This window comes from Procambarus clarkii, chromosome 49 (assembly GCF_040958095.1).
Source record: "Procambarus clarkii isolate CNS0578487 chromosome 49, FALCON_Pclarkii_2.0, whole genome shotgun sequence".
NCBI classification, from domain to species: Eukaryota; Metazoa; Arthropoda; class Malacostraca; order Decapoda; family Cambaridae; genus Procambarus; species Procambarus clarkii.
In genome coordinates, this window is record NC_091198.1 from 14,080,795 (window position 1) to 14,101,205 (window position 20,411).

A 20,411-nucleotide genomic window follows, 5' to 3' on the forward strand; every position below is an offset into this window, starting at 1 on the left:
GTTGTCTTCTCTTGTGAAAAGTTCCTAGCCTCTGTTTGGTCTTGAGTTGCAATGTTTTACCAGTTGGGGCTTGTAATGGTTTGCCTACCTTTCTGGGTGATGCCCCCGGTCGATGGCAGACACGACTATACTCTCAACAGTCGAGTGTTTATATGCCATTGCTCCCTTCACCTCTCTGGGGGAACCAGGTTTTGGCTCATGGTTCCTGGTAGGCATAAGGACTCTGATGCTAGTCTAGAGCATCTAACTGATGCTCTAGACTAATATGGCAGATATCAGTCCTTTAGCTTCAGGAAGCCTCCGGGGCTCACCTCAGAAAAAAAAGTTATGCCCTGACAAACACAGAATGGCCTTGTGCATTCCCTTTTATTTTCTGTGGAATACATTTTTTATTTTAAAAGTTTCTTTTTCCATGTAATACTGTATTTTGGTGACCATCACAGTTTGCCATGCATACTTTTTGCCTTTAAATTCAGTCCAGCAACGAGGCCTGGTCGACCACCGGGCCATGGGGACGCTAAACCCTGAAAACACTTCAAGGTAACCTCAAGGGCAAGGTAACCTTCCATTACAAAGTTAGCCCTCTCTAGATGCTCCATCAGTCCCCCTTCCCAATTACTTTATCCAGTGCTTTGGAAGAAATGCATATTAGTGACACTTGGTTTGTAATTTAGTGCTTATTGCCTGCATTCTTCTTTTGAACACTGGCATCGAGTGTGACTGTCTTCCGCAGCCATGGTGTTATCTGGCCCGGACATACTGTTTCTTACATCTAGCTCCTGTACACTGTCTTATTTTCTCTCTTCAGCTATTACTCAGCTTTTAAATTATGCTTGTGGTCAGGTATTCAAGAAACAGGGTGGAAGAGGAAACATTAAGTGTGGGTCACCAAGAGATTGAGCAACAAGTTGCTCTTCAATGTGAAATGACAAGAATCCAGGAAGAGTTGATGGAAGTGAAAGAAATGAGACTCACGTGTGATGACAACCTTTAATCCGAGTGCATGTGCGGGATAGCACAAGATAAAGGACCCCCCATCAGAGCATAAGGTAAATATAACTGGTAAGAGAGGCATGTTTTGATTTGGCTCATTAAAGGTTATTTTGTCAATACTCTTAGAAAGGAGCCCAAGAAAACCAATGTGTCCGAGTCACAAAAATCAACTCACTAAACTGATGAATGAGCCAATTAATTTAAAAGAGCATCACAATTAAATATGTGTGTATTTGTTTGCTCTGGCAAAGATGCTCAAGCATGTATCAACACACTCAATCCGCCTTTCACAATCGTTCAGATCACCAACTCGGCTACATAACAGGTGCCTAAAAATCTTATTAATAAATACCTTTTTAATGTGAAAATTAACAGTGATTATCAGTGCATAACATGACAAAGCCACAGCAATTAATGACTTCCCATGGAATAACAAAATCTAATTAGTTGTTGTACCCTTGATAAGTACTTTTAGGGAGCTATGAAACTGCAAATATTGTACAAATTAGATATAAAATGTGTAAAAAGCAATTTGAAAATTTCCTTTAAGTACATGTAATTCTATACTGTATGTATTTAGTTTTAACACTTCAGAAAATGTACAAAGTTTCTTTTAAAAAGCACCTGTACAAAGTTCAAATTCTAAACTAACTGGCATGGATACAAGGCAGTCTATTGAAATCTGTGTTTAAGTCTCAGCTTATCAGTAAATAACCTTTAACTCTTTATTCTAAAATTTTCCTGGCATTTTTAACATGTGAGCCTCAACTCAATCCCACTCATTGTTTTCTTCCTCTGACATGTCTGCCTCATTTCCTGGAGGTTCTGGGAGGTGTATGTTTGAGAGGAGGTCCCTCATGGCATCAAGGAGTGTATTCACCGAAGCTCTCAAATCTCCAACAGCTTGTCCTTCTTCCTCGCCTCCTGCTTCCTGCAATGCTACTGCACCCTCTGCACCTCTAAAATAAGTAAATAGAATATCTAGTTATTAATTTATCATCATATTACAGAGATCAAGGAAGGCATCTTAGCCCCTTGTCAGAATATCTCACGATACAAATAATGGTAATCATTTTGAGGCAATAGAGTGACTTGAACCAGCGTCCTGGTTATTCCTAGACGCCTGCCTTAACCGACTTGGCCACGATGGTACAAAAGTCTACCAACCCGGAACTCTACTGAATTTACTGGGACATTCTGGAGATGCCGAACTACCGCCCAACCAGGGTTTTAGTCAACTCGATCCCACTCTGGCCAAAAGGTAATGGCCAGTTTGGGGCCTCCAGAACCTCCCAGTGAATTCAGTAGAGTTCAAGGTTGGTCGACTTTTGTACCATCGTGGCCGAGTCGGTTAAGTTAGGTGTCTGGGAATCACCAGAATGCTGGTTCAGGTAACTCCATTGCCTCAAAATGATTTTCACTGATAAATCGTGCCATTGTGATTTCATTGTGAACAAATAATGGTGCTCTCTCTCTCATGTGTACGTGTATATTCCAAGGTTGCTTTAGTGTATATATATTCCAAGGCTGCTTAGTGTATATATATTCCAAGGCTGCTCTAGTGTGTGTATATTCCAAGGCTGCTCTAAAGTGTATATGCCAAGGCTGCTTAGTGTATATATATTCCAAGGCTGCTCTAGTGTGTGTATATTCCAAGGCTGCTCTAGTGTGTGTATATTCCAAGGCTGCTCTAGAGTGTATATTCCAAGGCTGCTTAGTGTATATATATTCCAAGGCTGCTCTAGTGTATGTACAATCCAAGGTTGCTTTAGTGACTGGAGCTGGTGTTTCCAACCTTGTCCCATATTCCCACACCCCTGGAAAATATTTGATTTGTGTTTGCATCCCCCTATAAAAGTAATACCACATTTGTAGATACCATTTTATTGCATTTTTGACTTTATTCACAAGTGGATAATTTTTGGTGAATCACAATGCAGCCTTCCTCTTTGTTGCACCCTCTGAAACACCATATAGTACCCCCTGGACTCAGGCAAACATGATACTTATCCAATCAAAACTTGCCAGGAACAATACAAATGCTCACTGTGTAGTTTACACAAAAATCTATAGCATTATTGGGGCCCATGCCATACATTTAAATCAACAAATTAAGTATCTACTATTCTATAAAACAAATGGGGAATGCAAGTTATCTAAAAAAAAATGGCACCAATTTAACAAGTACAGTATCACACTATACTCACTCGTCAGGGTCTGGAGCGTTTGGGTCATAGTTGGGAAGCAGCGAACGGAAGAATGAAGCTAAAATACTTGATGAATTACTTGTTGGATGATTAGATGAAGGCGGTCTACTATAGCCACAGATAGTGTCAGGTGGTGGTAAAGGATCATAACTCATTACTGGAGAGTTGGCAAGGGCCTGCAAAAATATAATTTTGTTTGTTCAGTTTGAGAATGTTTTGAGAAAATTATCTGTGGAAGGAGGTATGTGTTTAGGGAACTAAGAAGCTAAAGCATAATGCAGAAGATAAAATTTTCTGTATTGCAAAATAAAACATTGAGCTTGGCAGATAATCATTATTATGATGGAATTTATTAAATTATCTAATAACTTTTATATATTTAGTGAATACAAATAAGAAAATGTTTAAAATTAAACATGCTGTCAGTCAGAAATATAAACAAAGCTGGGAACTGACAGCAGGTAGAGCTGCAGTAGCGTGCTTGATTTCTGCCATAAGAATGTGGCGGTAAATTGCCATGGGTGTCCCCTGGTACCGCACTTTACGAATCTCTTCTCCTTCCTTCACTAGTGGGTCACCACTATCTACACGAGCCAGGACAACTTGCACATTCTCTGTAACACAATAAAGAAAGCAATTCTTACATACAGTAACATATACACATACATACCCTGTATGGGCATGTAAAACAATTTCCATAATTAACTCAATGTGCAGTAATCATAGGCTGATCCCTAAGATGTGCCGTTATCATGTGTCGATTTATGTTTTTTATCACATGGTTTTTATACAAATTATGTAAATAGGGTTACAGTATAATAATACATCTTCATGAATGTAATGTTGTTAACCTAGACCAATGAGTAAATTCTGCTAACTTTTTAATGGCATACTATGTGATGGCGTTACAACATACCAGTGACCTGCAGTCATCAAATCAAAATTTGCTCAACCCCTCCACTTGAGTTTGAATGTATTTCTAGAAGACTTTCCAGACAGAATAGCGGCAAAGAAGTGGGTTGTAAAATGTTTATTCAAGCTGTGCCAGGAACAGATTTATGTGCAATATAGGCATACATAATATATTGTAGACATATATATATACAGTACTCAATTACTGTTTTTGTTAATTACTGTAGTTTGGACTCGCCATACCAACTTAGTGGTTTGCTATGGTGAACAAATGTAGATACTTATATATAGTGTGTGTATATAGTACAATAACAGCAAAAGGAGTATGTTGGGGGGAGGCATTTTGGTGAGGGAGGCATTTTGGTGAGGGAGGTATTGGTGAGGGAGGTGTTGGTGAGGGAGGTGTTGGTGAGGGAGGTGTTGGTGAGGGAGGGAGCATCAGCTGACTGTGTGGCAACCTCAAGTATTGTCTTTGACTCACCATACCAGCTTAGTTGTACAGTTGGTTCACACATTGTTAAAAAATATATCACTACATACTACTGAATATTACTGCAAAAATATACAAAAAAAATATAATAATAATAATAATAATAATAATAATAATAATAATCACACACTGAAATAATTAGGTATCATCATCTTTGTGGCAACTCCCACCTGACAGCTTGGGCGGAGCAGACCACCACCTAACGCCTGCTCTGTCAGCACCTCTTTTTTTTTTTTTTTTTGGGCCAGACTTTCCCACCCTATTGCAGCCAAAATATGCCACCTACAATTTTTATTATTATTTTCCCCATGATCAGGGAATACAAATCAACACTTTTAAAAGACTTTTTATTTCTTGCACCTAGGCGTGTTGCAAACTAAAATTGCAAGAGCAGCCCAGAAATTAATGTACACAAGACTTCTAATTGTGGCATTTCAAATTCTGTTAAAAATGTAATCAATTAATTTACTTCCAACATGATGCCCATGTACTTGTCCCTGCTGCCGACACTTTCAGCACAGATGACAGCATACACTTCAGACTGCTGTCAGTGTAGACATAATTAAACTGACATTAGCAGAGACACGACTTTACAGGGCAAGTTATTAATTAAGTTATCAAGTTAGCAAGTTATCAGCAGAATCCGTAATGAATCTAACTTATAGAGAAACAAACTTGACATTCTGTTTTGAGCAAAATATGAGCATAAGAGTTTTTTGTGCACGATGATAGTGCCTTAAAATTTAAAACCTTACCTTCCAGCCATGTCATGACACCTGCTTCTTTCCATACGTGATAGCAGCGGCCCACATACAGGTTGACAATCTGAGTCAATCCTTTACTCTGTCTGAGGGTAACAATGTTTAACCAAAATGATAAATACAATAAATTGTCATCCACATTTCCGTGGAAATAAACATAACATTTATCTGGGCTGTATGGGTCTGGAATAGTTTATAGAGCATCGGCCTCACACGCATGGGGTCCACGGTTCGAGACCCATACAGCCCAGGTGAATGGGGGTAAATACAGTACAGTGATGACCAAACCACACATCAGAAGATGAAGAGATGACGATTTTGATTGTTGCCGCCGGAGGCAGCTAGTTTATTGTGCACCCCATACTCATCCTGTTGTATGGGGTTAGCACAAAAGCTTTAAAAAGGGCACAAAAGGTCTTTATCAGACCTCGTCTTAGATAATTACATAAACAATTTCATCTATCCTTCAAACCTTAGTTATATGTCAGCTAGTTACAGTGAATGTTCTACAGTATTTCAAGAGCTATATATTTCCAGTAAGTCATTATAGATTAATGGTAGGTCTTATCGCTAATACATAATTGTTTGAGCAATGGAGATATTACAGTCATAGGGGAGCTACTGTTTATTATTAGTCTTCACAATACTTAGTTTCTTAATCTCATATGTCATTTATCTACTGGGAGCGAATTATGGATACAGTGCAAGGATTTCAGATGACGCTGTTTTGGTCCATCCTGGACCATTATCAAATGGTGTAATGGATTTCCTGGACCATTATCAAATGGTGTAATGGATTTCCTGGACCATTATCAAATGGTGAAATGGATTTCCTGGACCATTATCAAATGGTGTAATGGATTTCCTGGACCATTATCAAATGGTGTAATGGATTTCCTGGACCATTTTCGAGTCGTGTAATGGTCCAGGACAGACCAAAACGTCGTCGTTTCTTCGTCCTCTGATGTGTAGTTTGGTCATCATATCTTCAGCCACGTTATTGTGAATCATCGTTTCATAAATACAATGTTTAACATTCAAATTTACAGAAACGTGTCAAGAACTGTAATATATGCAAGAGAGTACAGTATTTGATGGAGAAACTAACCTGAATGATTATTTTTCCAAAATTATCCAAATGTATGAATAAATGAAAGAATGAATTATGTAGTTATTAAAAAAATTTCAGCTGTTATTACAAAGCCCAAATTTTTTTTATTTACCTAACTTGTCAATGGTATTTATTATATTCAGCATAAACATGCAGAAAATGCACAGTGCTTCAACTACAGAGCACAAGCAAACCAATACAAATCTCCTTGAAACATAGTATGGTACCATTTACTCAAATGAATTAACTCTTTCATGGGGCTTTGTGAGAATATAATAGCTCTATTTTTAAATGTTAATTCACAACAAAACCCAAAATTGACAAACATTTATTGATGTTAACACGTGTACATCTATTAATGAACACGTACTGTACATGTATAATGTATATACATTATATTAATACTCTATTTGCCACTTTTATAAGGTGGGGAGATATCAGCGTAGAGAAAAAAACCAGCGTTGAATGTAATGAAACGCCATTTTCTGGGTGAGACCCGGAGGCTCCCCGGAGCTTTACCGGCTGATATGCTAATGTCAGACTTTGGCATCAGTCATGTGTATGGAGTTCTAGGGCCTACCGGGGACCACGAGCCAGAACCTGGCCCCCTCAGAGAGGCAAGGGGAGCAATGGCCTATAGAAACCCCCGTGTGGTTGGAAGCATTCTATGTCTGCCATCGACCGGGTCAAGCATCCAGAAAGGTAAGCATTCCAAAACAAACCCCTATTCTGGTGAAAATTGCTACCTAAGCCGAACTAGTGAATAGAACTCTTCAACAGAAAACAAGGAAACTAGTATGACGTCATACGTCACCGCGCCGCTGTCTGCGCAGCTCCCCCCTCCCTGGGAGGGGGAAGGGGGAGCCCCAGACCTCCCACGCCGGCTATCCACCCATCAGTTCTGAGGCTGGATGTCAAAACACGCGAAAAACGCCGACCGGAGGGAGGGAGGGTTGCCGGGGAGCCTCCGGGTCTCACCCAGAAAATGGCGTTTCATTACATTCAACGCTGGTTTTCTGGGGGGAGCCCCGTCGGCTCCCCGGAGCTAACTACCCACAGAGGAAGGTCAAAGGGACAAAACCGGGAGGCGGACACCACGCACCCCCCAAGGAGGCGAGACAACCGGCAGCAAACGCCAACCCAAGGCGCCACAGCCCCGAAAATCCCGGGAACAACACGAGAACCACGAGCAGCAAGGCCCCTGCACGAACACCAAAAATCCATGCCCAAAACACTGCAAGGCCACGTCGCCCAGACGGCAGTGAGAGCAGCGAAGCCACGAACGCCACAGGCATGAGGGAAGAACACAGGCAGCTTAGCCGCAAGAACACGGCTGACCACCCGGGACACCCTCACCCGCGAACCGGGAAGAACAGAACTGGATCAACGCAAAACGCGCTCCGGACCCAAACGCCGTGGCACGCAAACAACAGCGGAGGGCCGCCACTGAACACAAAAACGACACACCCCCGGCCCGACCAACGAAGCACCAACAAACCCTGGACCCCTCCAGAATGCAGCAGCCCCACCCCGCGCCAGAAAAGACGGAGACTGCTGCCATCAAACAACCAAAACGCTAAAACCGAAGGAGCAAGAAAACTCAGCGAACCGACCCCCAGAGACAAAGGCCCAAAGGAAAGAGCCGACGAAAAAACACACCGGAACCGAAGGGGCACTACCAACCGAGGAGAAGACAGAGCACGCTGACCAGAGACCAGGATGGTGCAAGCGGCGCACGAACAGGCCGGAGGTGAAATGACGCACAAGACAGCTGACTAACGGTGCAGAAGCAACACCAAGACCGAAAGCAAGCTGAAGCGGCTCCGCCTGCGCCGCATGAAAAGAGGCGACAGTATGTGGCAAGACGACGGCCCCCAACCCCCACTAGAAAACCAAGCCGAGAGTAAACCAAGCTAACAAGAGGAACCACCTAAGAAGGGACAGGAAAAGGAAGGACCGCCAAAATACCCCATACTGCCGCCAAGAGAAGCACGCAGGTGGGACACCTACCACGAAGCCACCCGACCACCAACCGGAGGCGAGACCACGAGGCAGAACATAAGCAGCCCCGACAAGGCCCCCCCGAGCCCAGGAAAAAGGCGGAGCCGCGAGAAGAACTCGGGCGCGACCACCGAAACCCAGGCGGCACAAGGAGATGGAACGTCTGCCGAACAGAAAAACTCCCCGAAGCATGCAAGCCCGCCAGGAGTTCAGAAACGACGGGTCCGACGCGAGACATCGCAAGAACCCCCCCCCCCAAAAAAAAAACAACAACAACAACCGGCAGGGCAAGCTAGGAAAACCAAAGAAGGCGGAAGGGTCGCCGCCAGAACAGGACCCAAACCAAGGGGCACGAACAACTGCAACAAACCGAGACAAAGAAGCACATCACAGGACACAGGCTGACCAACGCCTAAGAACACACGCAGAACATCCCTGCTGCAGAGGAGGCAGGAAGAAAGAGCAGAAGCACAAAAAAAAAAAAAAAAAAAAAAACAGGAGAACAACCAGGGGTGGACAATCAGGCAGGGACAAAAACCCCACGCAATCCCCAGGCACAAAACGGCAGCAAAGTGCCACTCCACAACCGGACACAGGAACAAGGACACGCCACCGTGAAACACGGTACCAATGCACACGTGCAGCAGCAGCAACAGGCACCACTGCAACATGCAACACGTAAATAGCAACTCCCCTCTGCAAAGGCAGAGAACGGAGCAGGCAGACCCCAGACAGGGCCAACGGAGACACGACAAAACCCTGCAGGCCCAGAAACCTGCACCAGGCGACCGACGGCGGAGAAACCCCGCTCGATACCTGCTGGATGAGGTACTGGGAGCTCTTTTACACCTCAAGCCCGGCCCAAGGTCAGGCCAGACCGGCCAGAGGATGGCCCACCAGGCAGCTGCAAGGAGCAGTCCACCGGCCCACATACCCCCACAACCAGGACGGGCCGGAACTGCCATACGAAAACAGGCCAGGGCGCCCTGGAAGTCCACGGACGAACCAGCAAGAAGGCTTATGCTCGCAAGTAGGTCGTGTAACAAGCACAGACCACTGATGGTAATACAGTGTTCCCCAAAAGTGCCAAGAGCACCACTGCACTCCACTGGTACTATCCCGCCAGTTCTACCAGATAGGCGGGACCCAAGAGCCAGAGCTCAAATCCTGCAAGCACAGCCAGGAGCCTCACCAGGTGAGTACAGAACCAACCCTACAACCCCCACACCTCACAACATTGAAAAAGGAGGGTCCCCTGAATGACTCCAGCATGGGTTGGACATGCACATGAGGGGGACAGGAAGGGGTGATAAAGGGACAGTCACTGGTGTGCGAACGGTCTCAGTCGTACAAAAATATACCTAAATAAAGACAGGTATATAAACACCGCCGCATCCAGCGCCTGGCCAAAAGACGCCAGACCGCAGAAACTCACCTGGCGAATGGTGGCTCGAACTTGACACGACTCAACCGTGCCCAGAAGAACTTGGGAGCACCGCCAGGTGAAGACGCCAGAGCCGGACCCTGCCGGACCCGCAGGAGAACAGGGAGAGGCGAAGGAGGCGGTCCACACCCATGACACAGGGAAAACCGCGGTGTCCTCCCCACAACTGGGAACCAGGACACCCCCGGCGCGAAGGGGCACATACCGCAGCCAGGGAGAAGAACGAGAGGCGAAGCACTGTAGCAAAAAAGGGCGCAAAAAACCCCAGCACTGAACCACCGCCCAGACCAAAACAAACTCCACGGCGCATGCGCATAACACGCTGGCCGAACCGCACACCCTCCCTGCGGGAAGGCGCCAGCCAGGACTATTGCACGAGAAAAGGAGCCAAAAGAGGAAGCAGGAACAATAAAACCGGCCAAAGAAGCAAAGAGCCCAAAAAAAAAAAAAAAGGAACCCAAACGGGCGACAAGTAGCCCAACCGGGTGACAAGTAGCCCAACAGGGCGACAAGCAGCCCAACAGGGCGACAAGTAGCCCAACAGGGCGACAAGTAGCCCAACAGGGCGACAAGTAGCCCAACAGGGCGACAAGTAGCCCAACAGGGCGACAAGTAGCCCAACAGGGCGACAAGTAGCCCAACAGGGCGACAAGTAGCCCAACAGGGCGACAAGTAGCCCAACAGGGCGACAAGTAGCCCAACAGGGCGACAAGTAGCCCAACAGGGCGACAAGGAGCCCAACAGGGCGACAAGTAGCCCAACAGGGCGACAAGTAGTAGGAGCCGACAGACGTTCCAATAATGCGGGAAGTAGCGAAAAACCTTCCCGTACCCTCGAGAACACAGAAGCCAACACTAGTCCCGAAGGCACACGAAGGCGCAGGCGCACCCGAGATCAGAAGTCACGCAGAACCCCATCGAACGGGGAAACATGACAAAAACACCGTCCCAAAAAGCGGGGGAGGAAACATCCACCCACAGGACGGAACCAACCGACTCAAAGGCCAAGGAACCGAGCCCGGGGAGGGGCCGACGTCCAACAGCACGTACGGCGAGTGGGGAGGAAAGACCCCACTCCGCGTAACCACAAGCCCCGCCTAGAGGGGGATAAAAAACCCCACGGGGTCCAACGGGGCCAAGGCCCCCCCCCCGTCAGCCCCGGGAACCTACACGACAGGCCCCGGGGCCGAGCCGTTCCCCCAAAGCCCCGGCCGTACCAGAAAACCGGGGCAGCCGTGAAAACACTAAGGAAGGGAGCCCACTGGCAGACTCATACAACACGGCTGGAGGAACAGGCCCAAATGCCCCCGTCACTACCCCGGAAGGGGAATTCCCCGAGACTGCCCGAGTCTCAACACCACCAAACACCCCGCCCTGAACCTACAGACGGGAAGGAACCGGATGCAGGCAGGAAGGGTGAACCAGGGGAAAGACAAGGGGGCGTGGATGGAACCGAAGCAACCAACACCCCCAAGTCCCAAAACGAACTACAACGGGGCAGCCCCGGGGCTCCCGGGGAGGAAACCACGAGAACGTTGCCACCACCAAGGCTCAAGTGCAACGCCCCTGCTGCCCGCACCCGCTTTGTTAGCACAACTGGGTAACCGAGCCACAACGAGCAACCAAACTCGCAGGACACCGGGTCGAAGGTGTCACCGACCCCACAGGCAGCAGACGGAGGCAAAACAGAGAGTCACCCAGAGACAAAAGGTGAGAGCAACCCTCAAACTCGCTGGAAGCGAGGGGGGGCTCTGGGGTCACATCCATCGGACCCGCGCGCCCCCAGGGGTTTCCCAGGGTCCCGAGCGTTTACTTTAAGAGGACTCGCGCTCAGGTAATCCCAGGCAGGGTACTGCTAACCGGCACCCAAGCTACCAAACAACTTTCTAAGAGCTGAACCCCCGGGACGTGTACACTCACGGGGACCTAGCAGGGGGTACCACCAGAAATACTCAGAACACAAGGGACACAAGGGGCAAGAACGAAGGCAGACCCCCCCCACCAGGTAAATAAACAAAAGAAAAAGAAAACCCCGCAAGAGGACAGCGTACCCAAGCGGAACAGAGCCGGCCGCTATGATTGGTAAAGACAAGCTGCACAGTACCCCGCGCCCCACCAGTGCAAACACTGCCCCTTACTCTAAGGCGAACAAGGGAGACAGAACACCCGAGCACACAAAGAGCGGCCGAAAACCAAGCAGTAAACGGCCAAGCAGGGGCAGGACCCAAGGAACTTGTGGAAGGTGGCCCCAAGCCCCAAGGGCAGTACTTACAGGGCACCTAGGGAAGGGAACCCTAGGCGCATGCAGCCCGAGTACTGAAGAATCACTCCCGGCTCACGCACCACCTAGAAAACAGACACCACACTCTAGGTACAGTGCTGAAACAACCACTGGAGCCGGAGCACATAACCATTGCCTATAGCATCAGCCGAAGAACTTATGGGTGGATAGCCGGCGTGGGAGGTCTGGGGCTCCCCCTTCCCCCTCCCGGGGAGGGGGGAGCTGCGCAGACAGCGGCGCGGTGACGTATGACGTCATACTAGTTTCCTTGTTTTCTGTTGAAGAGTTCTATTCACTAGTTCGGCTTAGGTAGCAATTTTCACCAGAATAGGGGTTTGTTTTGGAATGCTTACCTTTCTGGATGCTTGACCCGGTCGATGGCAGACATAGAATGCTTCCAACCACACGGGGGTTTCTATAGGCCATTGCTCCCCTTGCCTCTCTGAGGGGGCCAGGTTCTGGCTCGTGGTCCCCGGTAGGCCCTAGAACTCCATACACATGACTGATGCCAAAGTCTGACATTAGCATATCAGCCGGTAAAGCTCCGGGGAGCCGACGGGGCTCCCCCCAGAAAAGGACATGGTTGTAGGGAAAGATTATAAGTATTAAAAGAGAAAAGAAGCCTTTTATTGTCTAAGGGAATAACTTCCAAGAGGATGGGTTTGGAGCCCAATCTTCCCACCTTTTAAAAGCCTGGCTACAGGCTGGGCTCGGGAATAGAAAAACTTGAAATGTTCTCCAGGTATGCACCAGGTAACACAGAATGCAAGGCTCAGTGCACCACAACGGAGATTGGTGGGATTACCACAACCCAATATCTAAAGCAATACTGCCCATGTATATAACATTTATACAGCACTGTATAAATTTACGCTTAGGTGACTTTTGAGCGCGTCAACTATTTTTCTATTGAGTAGGCTGGCGTGCCGCGCTCACGAGTCAAAAGAAAAAATATTTGTATAAATTCCATTTACTATCCGATCTACTTGGGGATAGTTTACAAATGTTTGCCATGAAATTTACGTTTTCTCTAATAGCCGAACAGCTTATTTAGGAGAACAGCGTGGCAGTGAATCATCGTGGTAAAACAATTGTATTATTGACGCGACGAGTATAATCGACATAGTTTTTATATATGTTGCCGGTCGAATGCATCCTTATGTGACCTTTTATACTGTACTTATGTTCTTCTAGAACATTCTATTGCAAACACATTGGTACAAAAATGAAATACGTACATCAAAAAATAATGTCAGGACAGTGAATTGAATATACACTTTTCAATGCGGGTTGCGTTGATATGCCGCCGCGGGTAACACTTTGGCCACTTCCCATACTGTTTTGGGTGGGCTGCGACATTGATTCTATATTTATATGCATATGTCCGTGTAGAGAATTTTATTGCGATTTCAGTGATACCAAAATTAACGCTGTAGCACAACTGTGAGCTTCACAACCATGAAGAGAGTGGAAACATTTTGTTGCTGTTTGGCGCTCTCGGCTAGTGATCTCAATAGTTTTTTTATTTGGTGTTGATATGCCTTATGCTGTGGCGGCATTTTATAGGTATGTTCTTATAGACAATTCTATTGCGAACACAGTGATACCAAATTTAAATACGTACGCCTACAATTAGTGTCACGACAGTCAAAAGAGTAAACACTTTTCGGTATTACCGCTTAGGCGCTCGAAACGCCGAAAGCACAAGGGGAAGTTTTTTTTTTCAGAATGCCGCCAGCACAAAAGTGTTAAACAAAATGGGATGAATTTGGAAAGTTGGATATATTCTGTGTGTGTGTGTTGTATTTATTTATATATTTTTATACATTATTATTACACACACACACACACACACACACAATACATTGAATATTGTGAAATGGCTACTGGAATTCAACACGAGCAAATGTAAAGTTATGGAAATGGGACTAGGAGATAGGAGACCAAAGGGACAGTACACAATGAAGGGGAACAGCCTACCAGTGACGACACGCGAAAGAGACCTGGGTGTGGACATAACACCTAATCTATCTCCTGAGGCACATATAAATAGGATAACGACAGCAGCGTACTCTACACTGGAAAAAGTTAGAACATCATTCAGAAACCTAAGTAAGGAGGCATTTAGGGCGCTTTACACTGCCTACGTGAGGCCAGTCTTGGAATATGCCGCCTCATCATGGAGTCCCCATCTGAAGAAGCATATAATGAAACTGGAAAAGGTTCAGAGGTTTGCAACGAGACTCGTCCCAGAGCTACGAGGGATGGGGTATGAAGAGCGCCTGAGGGAACTGTGCCTTACGACACTAGAAAGAAGAAGGGAGAGGGGGGACATGATAGGAACGTATAAAATACTCAGAGGGATTGACAGAGTGGACATAGACGAAATGTTCACACAGAATAGTAACAGAATGAGGGGACATGGGTGGAAGCTTGAAACTCAGATGAGTCACAGAGATGTTAGGATGTATTCTTTTAGCGTGAGAGTAGTGGGAAAATGGAATGCACTTCAGGAACAGGTTGTGGAAGCAAATACTATTCATAATTTTAAAACCAGGTATGATAGGGAAATGGGACAGGAGTCATTGCTGTAAACAACCGATGCTCGAAAGGCGGGATCCAAGAGTCAATGCTCGATCCTGCAGACACAACTAGGTGAGCACGTACACGCACGCACACACACGCGTGCACACACATGCGCACGCGCACGGACACACACACACACACACAGACAGGGAAGATTTTCTGAGACCTGGAACTTCAAGAACAAGAGGTCATAGACTTAAACTAGCTAAACACAGATGCCGAAGAAATGTAAGAAAATTCACCTTCGCAAATAGAGTGGTAGACGGTTGGAACAAGTTAAGTGAGAAGGTGGTGGAGGCCAAGACCGTCAGTAGTTTCAAAGTGTTATATGACAAAGAGTGCTGGGAAGACAGGACACCACGAACGTATCTCTCATCCTGTAACTACACTTAGGTAATTACACGCACGCACGGACACACACACACGCGCACGGACACACACACACGCGCACGCACACACGCGCACACACACACACACACACTGTACATAACATCTCCCGTCCCTTGAAATCAGTTTGACTCACTGCAGACTATTATTGGTATGCAATAAAACTAGGACTCTCATTAGCTTATTTGTCATACGACATCTAATTTGGTTCACGCTGTCTACAATACATCAATACATATTAACTATGCCATACAATTTGAAAAAATTTACTCATGACCCCATGGCAAAATCTGAAATAAAGTACGGTGCATCCTCGATCTATCGAACCCCGCTCTATCGCATTCCAGGAAAATCCGAACAAATTAAATTCGCTACTAAATGTTCAGTGGAACATACAAATGTACGATTAAGCGAGGATTGTTTGTCCAAGCGGTCACCGAGACCGAGCGTCGGGAGGTTGCTGTCATCAACTATGATTCACCAAAGTGTAAACAGTTATACAGTGTTTCATTAGGCTTACCCATTGTTTCTAGGGAGAAGTGCATGAAGGATGATAAAATGGCGTCACGGGTCATTGGCGAGTTGTTGTCAGAGAGGCCAAGTGGTGTCAGTAGTTAGGGTTTATTGTCAGAGGGCAGGTGGTATCAGTGGTGGAAGTGGTCAGGGGGATGCAGGGAGTGATAGTGGTATCAGGGGAGGCAGGTGGTGTCAATGGTGGAAGTGGTCACCATCAGACTTCTGACACCATCCCCCACTACTGACAATAATTCTAACACCATCCCCATCATGTATTAATGTGGTTGTAATTTTTTGGGGGAAGAAGGGTTGCTGGGATGGATGGATGGTTCGCATTGGAACGAATCGACTTTGCCCCATACAGTTCGTTCAACGTGAGGACACACTGTACTTAATTTACTTCATGCACAAACAAAAATCCTTTATGCTATAATCTAATAAAATAATTGTTTAAATTCAATATGCAAGTTATTATTCATGATAGGTGTTTATCAAGGTCTAGAATTGCAATAATTACAAATATTTTGGACATAAGAGGAATAATATTGAGGGTCCCGGTAGTACATTCTGGTTCATTCTCAATGCACAATCGAGAGGTCCAATTTACAATCAATTCCAAATTTTACTACAATGTACCTATTAATAATTATCTGTTAGATTAAGGACCTGCCCGAAACACTATGCGTATTAGTGACTTTGCAAGAATGTAAAAATGCCAATGTTATATACAGTACTCACAAACCCAAGGTACCTTCTTGTATAAATAAATAAAAACTAATGAAGGCAACCAAAAACAGAAGAGAAGAACTTACTGTATTTGTGCTGCTGGACCAAAGAATGCATGACTAGCAACAACTGGGTCTGGCTGAATATTACATTTATCAAGCAGAGGCATCAATACACCAGGGAACATGATAAGAGCCTTCTGTATCATTGTATCTGCACGCTTCCGCATCTCCTCTACACTCCCCAATTCCTCAGCCTGCAAAGCAACAATGGTTTGCCCAATACAGTACTAACATTTCTTACAAATAATGCTGAATATGCTTACATGTGGTTATAACAACAACTGGAAATTTTGTAAAGTACTTGGGTAACAACTGTCATTCTGAAAATGTTCTCCTACACTCCTTTGTCAATTCCTTTCCACACATTCACTTCCGAGTATCATTGAAAACACTGTGCCAAGGCTCAGAAAACAATACATCAAGCAAACTGGATTTTCTACAAATTAGACATTTTTGATATGCACGTTGGATATTTTAATGGATACTCGTTGGATTTAATGGATACTGAAAATGTGCCAAGCTAGAGCCCCACTTATGTAAATTAAAAATTATTGAATCACTCAAACTACTACTACTACAAATTTATCAACATAGTATTTTAGATCAGATTAGAGCGGTTTAATAGCCAACCGTTAATAAGTAAAACAAACACAGCAGCATTTACTGCTTCACACAACCAGATGAACACTGTTCTCCCAAAGTTGTCAATTAAAAATGTTAAGCATTAAAGAACTTCACTATTACTGAAACCAACTTTATGTGTCCTTTTTGGTGTCACTTATGTGCTGGGTAAGCTCAACTCTTATTAACCTACCTCTCATTGTACACTATCATTCATTAATTCAATCTAACTAAATCATTTGACACAATTTCCTGTCTTACTATATACAGACTTTTGCACTCTGCATATTTCCATGACATTTCCATTCCTTATTCTATATTCATACCACCACAAATGTTAGACCTTTTTCAATTTCTACTGCTAAAGTTTTGTACATACATATACATTGATGAATTCTCAACTAATAAATTCGTATCAAGATATATTCCAAGATTACCAATGCTGCCGCCTTAGCTGCCTCTCGCTTGTCCCGTCCTGATGGTTGATCCCCACCAACACTAAGGTGGAACAGTGCAAGGGGTACCGAGTAAGAAAAACTAGGTAGCTGAAAAGAAATAAAAAATCATCACTGCAAAACATAACTCGCATGAACGTGATGTATCGATGAGAAAATCATCAGAAGCCACGAGGAGGATTGGAACCTATGCTCTGGGTCTAAGGTGTGTGCTTTGGAGTAGCCAGAGTATAGGTTCAGATCCTCCTCATGGCTCCTACTGATGCTCTCATCATCATCACTATTTCCCCACTCATAAAATGGGGAGCTATTCGTAAGGTCAACCCCTTCCTACCAACAAGGGAAGGCTGGTAAAGTGTTACACATTAAGGATATCTAGAATAATACCCAACCTTCTATACTCTGTAGCATTATTTTTAATTAACTTTCTCTTTTACAAGCAGCCAGTCTTATGGCTCTCTATTATAATCACTCAACCCATTACAGATTACAAATCTTATTGAAAAACTTCCTGCAAGCGGGGAGAAAGTTTTATAGTACATTTCTTTATACTGTTCTTTGTACTGTCTTTATACTTTACTAAAACGTAAGACTGGGTTGAGCATGAAGTACTGTGGGAGGTTTTAATGACCTAAAGGGTAGTAATTATAACAGCAGTAAAATTGTGTATTATGATGAACAAAGCATATGTCAGAGTAGGGGCAAAACAGGAGGATTTTAATGCTGGTAGACACAAGAGAAGGCTGTGTAATGTGATCCTGGAGCTTACATATGTATATACTGTACTAGCATATGGATGAGATAGTCAGGTAGGGAGAGTCGAGACCACCTGGAGCAGGAATGGACAGCGACGGTGGCAGTGGTGATAACGGGAATAATATTGTTGTAATTAACAGATAGTATGGAGATGATGTGTTCTTTGGTGAAGGCAAGGAGGAATTGCCCCACTTAAGGGGCACAATTACCTCTTGTAATTGTCTTGTTACAGCCAGGTTACGATTTTGATAATGTGTAAAAGAGAAAGTTGAAGAACAATTTAGTTAAAAGATTATGGCATTTGAGAGAAGGGGAATGGGATGGCATGAACTTTGTTGATTCTTATAGACTGGCAAGCCAGAATGCTTTGAAATGTAGGGTAAAAATGGGGAAAGACATACTGGAAATACAGTATTAGAACTTTTAAACAATTTGGGCCATTGTTAGATGAAAATGACTGAACAGAAGGTGAAATAAATATTGTGACAAGAGTAGGAGTTGAATAGTATAATGGAGGGAGGAATGCCCAGGAGTTAGGAATGAACATATAGTATACAGTATTATACAATAGTGTTTATTCAAAAGAATGTGTGTACAAAAAAATAGGAGTAATGTACAAATTGTAGGGACAGGAATTACACAATTTATGTAGCCACTATTATACAAAGTGTTTCAGGCAAAACACACACTAAATAGACAAAAAACAGTATTACTTTCATCTCTGACACATGAGAATAAAACTTGGGTGTGGAAAAGGGCAGTTTGCTCGAGAACATGCAGCAGCAATGAGACTGAGAACATCTGCTGGTATATAAGCGATGGGGAAAGTAAAGAAGAAGTATTTTAAAAGATGTGACATGAATGAAAGTAGTAGAGAAATGAAAAGTGAATTGGTAGAGTCAGTGGAGTGCAAGAGACTCACGTGGTATGGAGATGTTTGAAGGATGCCCGAGAATTGTTAAACAAATAGGGTGTACAGAAGAACATAAGAATGAAGATAACTGCAGAAGGCCCATTGGCCCATACGAGGCACCACCTATTTATATCCACCCAAATGGTGTAAAATGGCAAAACAAAGAAGTATCTGGAAGAGGCAGACAACCAGCATCTTGCAAAGGTACAGTGGAATAACATGACAAAGAAAGTGGAGGAAGAGGTAAGAGAGCATGAAAGGCTGTTTATGTGGTATTAGAGCCCCCAGACGAACCTTCTGTCACAGCCACCCCTTAATGGCAAGCTCATGGAAGGAAGCAAGGGCTATATTGATGTTTACCTACTTGATACCCACTACCTACCCACTGGATGGGGTTCTGGGAGTTCTTCTACTGCCCGGCCCAAGGCCAGGCTTCACTTGTGAGAGCTTGTTTCCTTACTTTCAATTTCTACTGACCCACTACCATTACTAAGCATCACTTGTAGACTTCACATTAATTATTGGTAGCTTTTAAATCAATGGATGCCCTGTTAACTTTTCTACAAGGTTACTTACTCTTTCAGGAAAAATTAAACCTGTTGATATTATTGTAGGAGCTTGTTAAACATAACCACTTTACTAAGAGTTACTCTATAATCTGGTTTAGGAAATCTTTCCAGGCTTTCAGATGATGAGCAGAGCCCCAAGATATGCTCTTTGAGAGCTTACAAGCCTTTAATTACACTCTTAACCAAACATGCATTAATGGAATAAACACAGTATTGGTGCATACAAAGCTTCAACATAAAGAAAATTATACATAATCTTTACAACTACATCAAAAACTCCTACATACCATTGAGAGATTTTTAGAGGGTTCATACATATCATAGAGTGCAACCAGCCATTCGTATTCCTGAGCACGGAGGGCATAAAAATCTATCATGAGAGAGACAGCCATAGGATCATCGTCAGGAGAGAGGCTCAGCAGCAGCTTACACAGCTCGAGGGCAGTACGGTAACACCCTTTTTGCCCCACGTTGAGTATGTGACGGAAGAGAGCAATAAACAAGCTCCTGCAGAAAAGAGAAGTGTTAGAAGAAAGTCAGTGCACAAGGACTCAAACACAGATTCAACATACTTGAGAACTAAACCACACGCCAGAAGATGAGGCGACAACAACATTTCGG

At 44.5% G+C, this 20,411-nt stretch overlaps 1 protein-coding gene across 7 annotated transcripts in view; it reads right to left on the minus strand.

Annotated features, from left to right (window-relative positions):
- Positions 1-978: 978 nt before the first annotated feature.
- Nulp1 (Nuclear localized protein 1) overlaps positions 979-20,411 on the minus strand; it is a 44,065-nt gene continuing 24,632 nt past the window's right edge. For 5 of the 7 annotated variants that reach the window (XM_069303006.1, XM_045750300.1, XM_069303007.1 and 2 more), the window contains exons 8-14: positions 20,078-20,297; positions 17,535-17,642; positions 16,501-16,670; positions 5,358-5,449; positions 3,657-3,814; positions 3,201-3,376; positions 979-1,952 (exon numbers count right to left, since the gene is read on the minus strand). In XM_069303006.1, the coding sequence (XP_069159107.1) occupies positions 1,763-1,952; positions 3,201-3,376; positions 3,657-3,814; positions 5,358-5,449; positions 16,501-16,670; positions 17,535-17,642; positions 20,078-20,297 (1,114 nt within the window). In that variant the 3' untranslated portion in view covers positions 979-1,762. The remainder of the gene's footprint in view (positions 1,953-3,200; positions 3,377-3,656; positions 3,815-5,357; positions 5,450-16,500; positions 16,671-17,534; positions 17,643-20,077; positions 20,298-20,411) is intronic. The other 2 variants (XM_045750303.2, XM_045750302.2) reach the window with 2 other exon arrangements.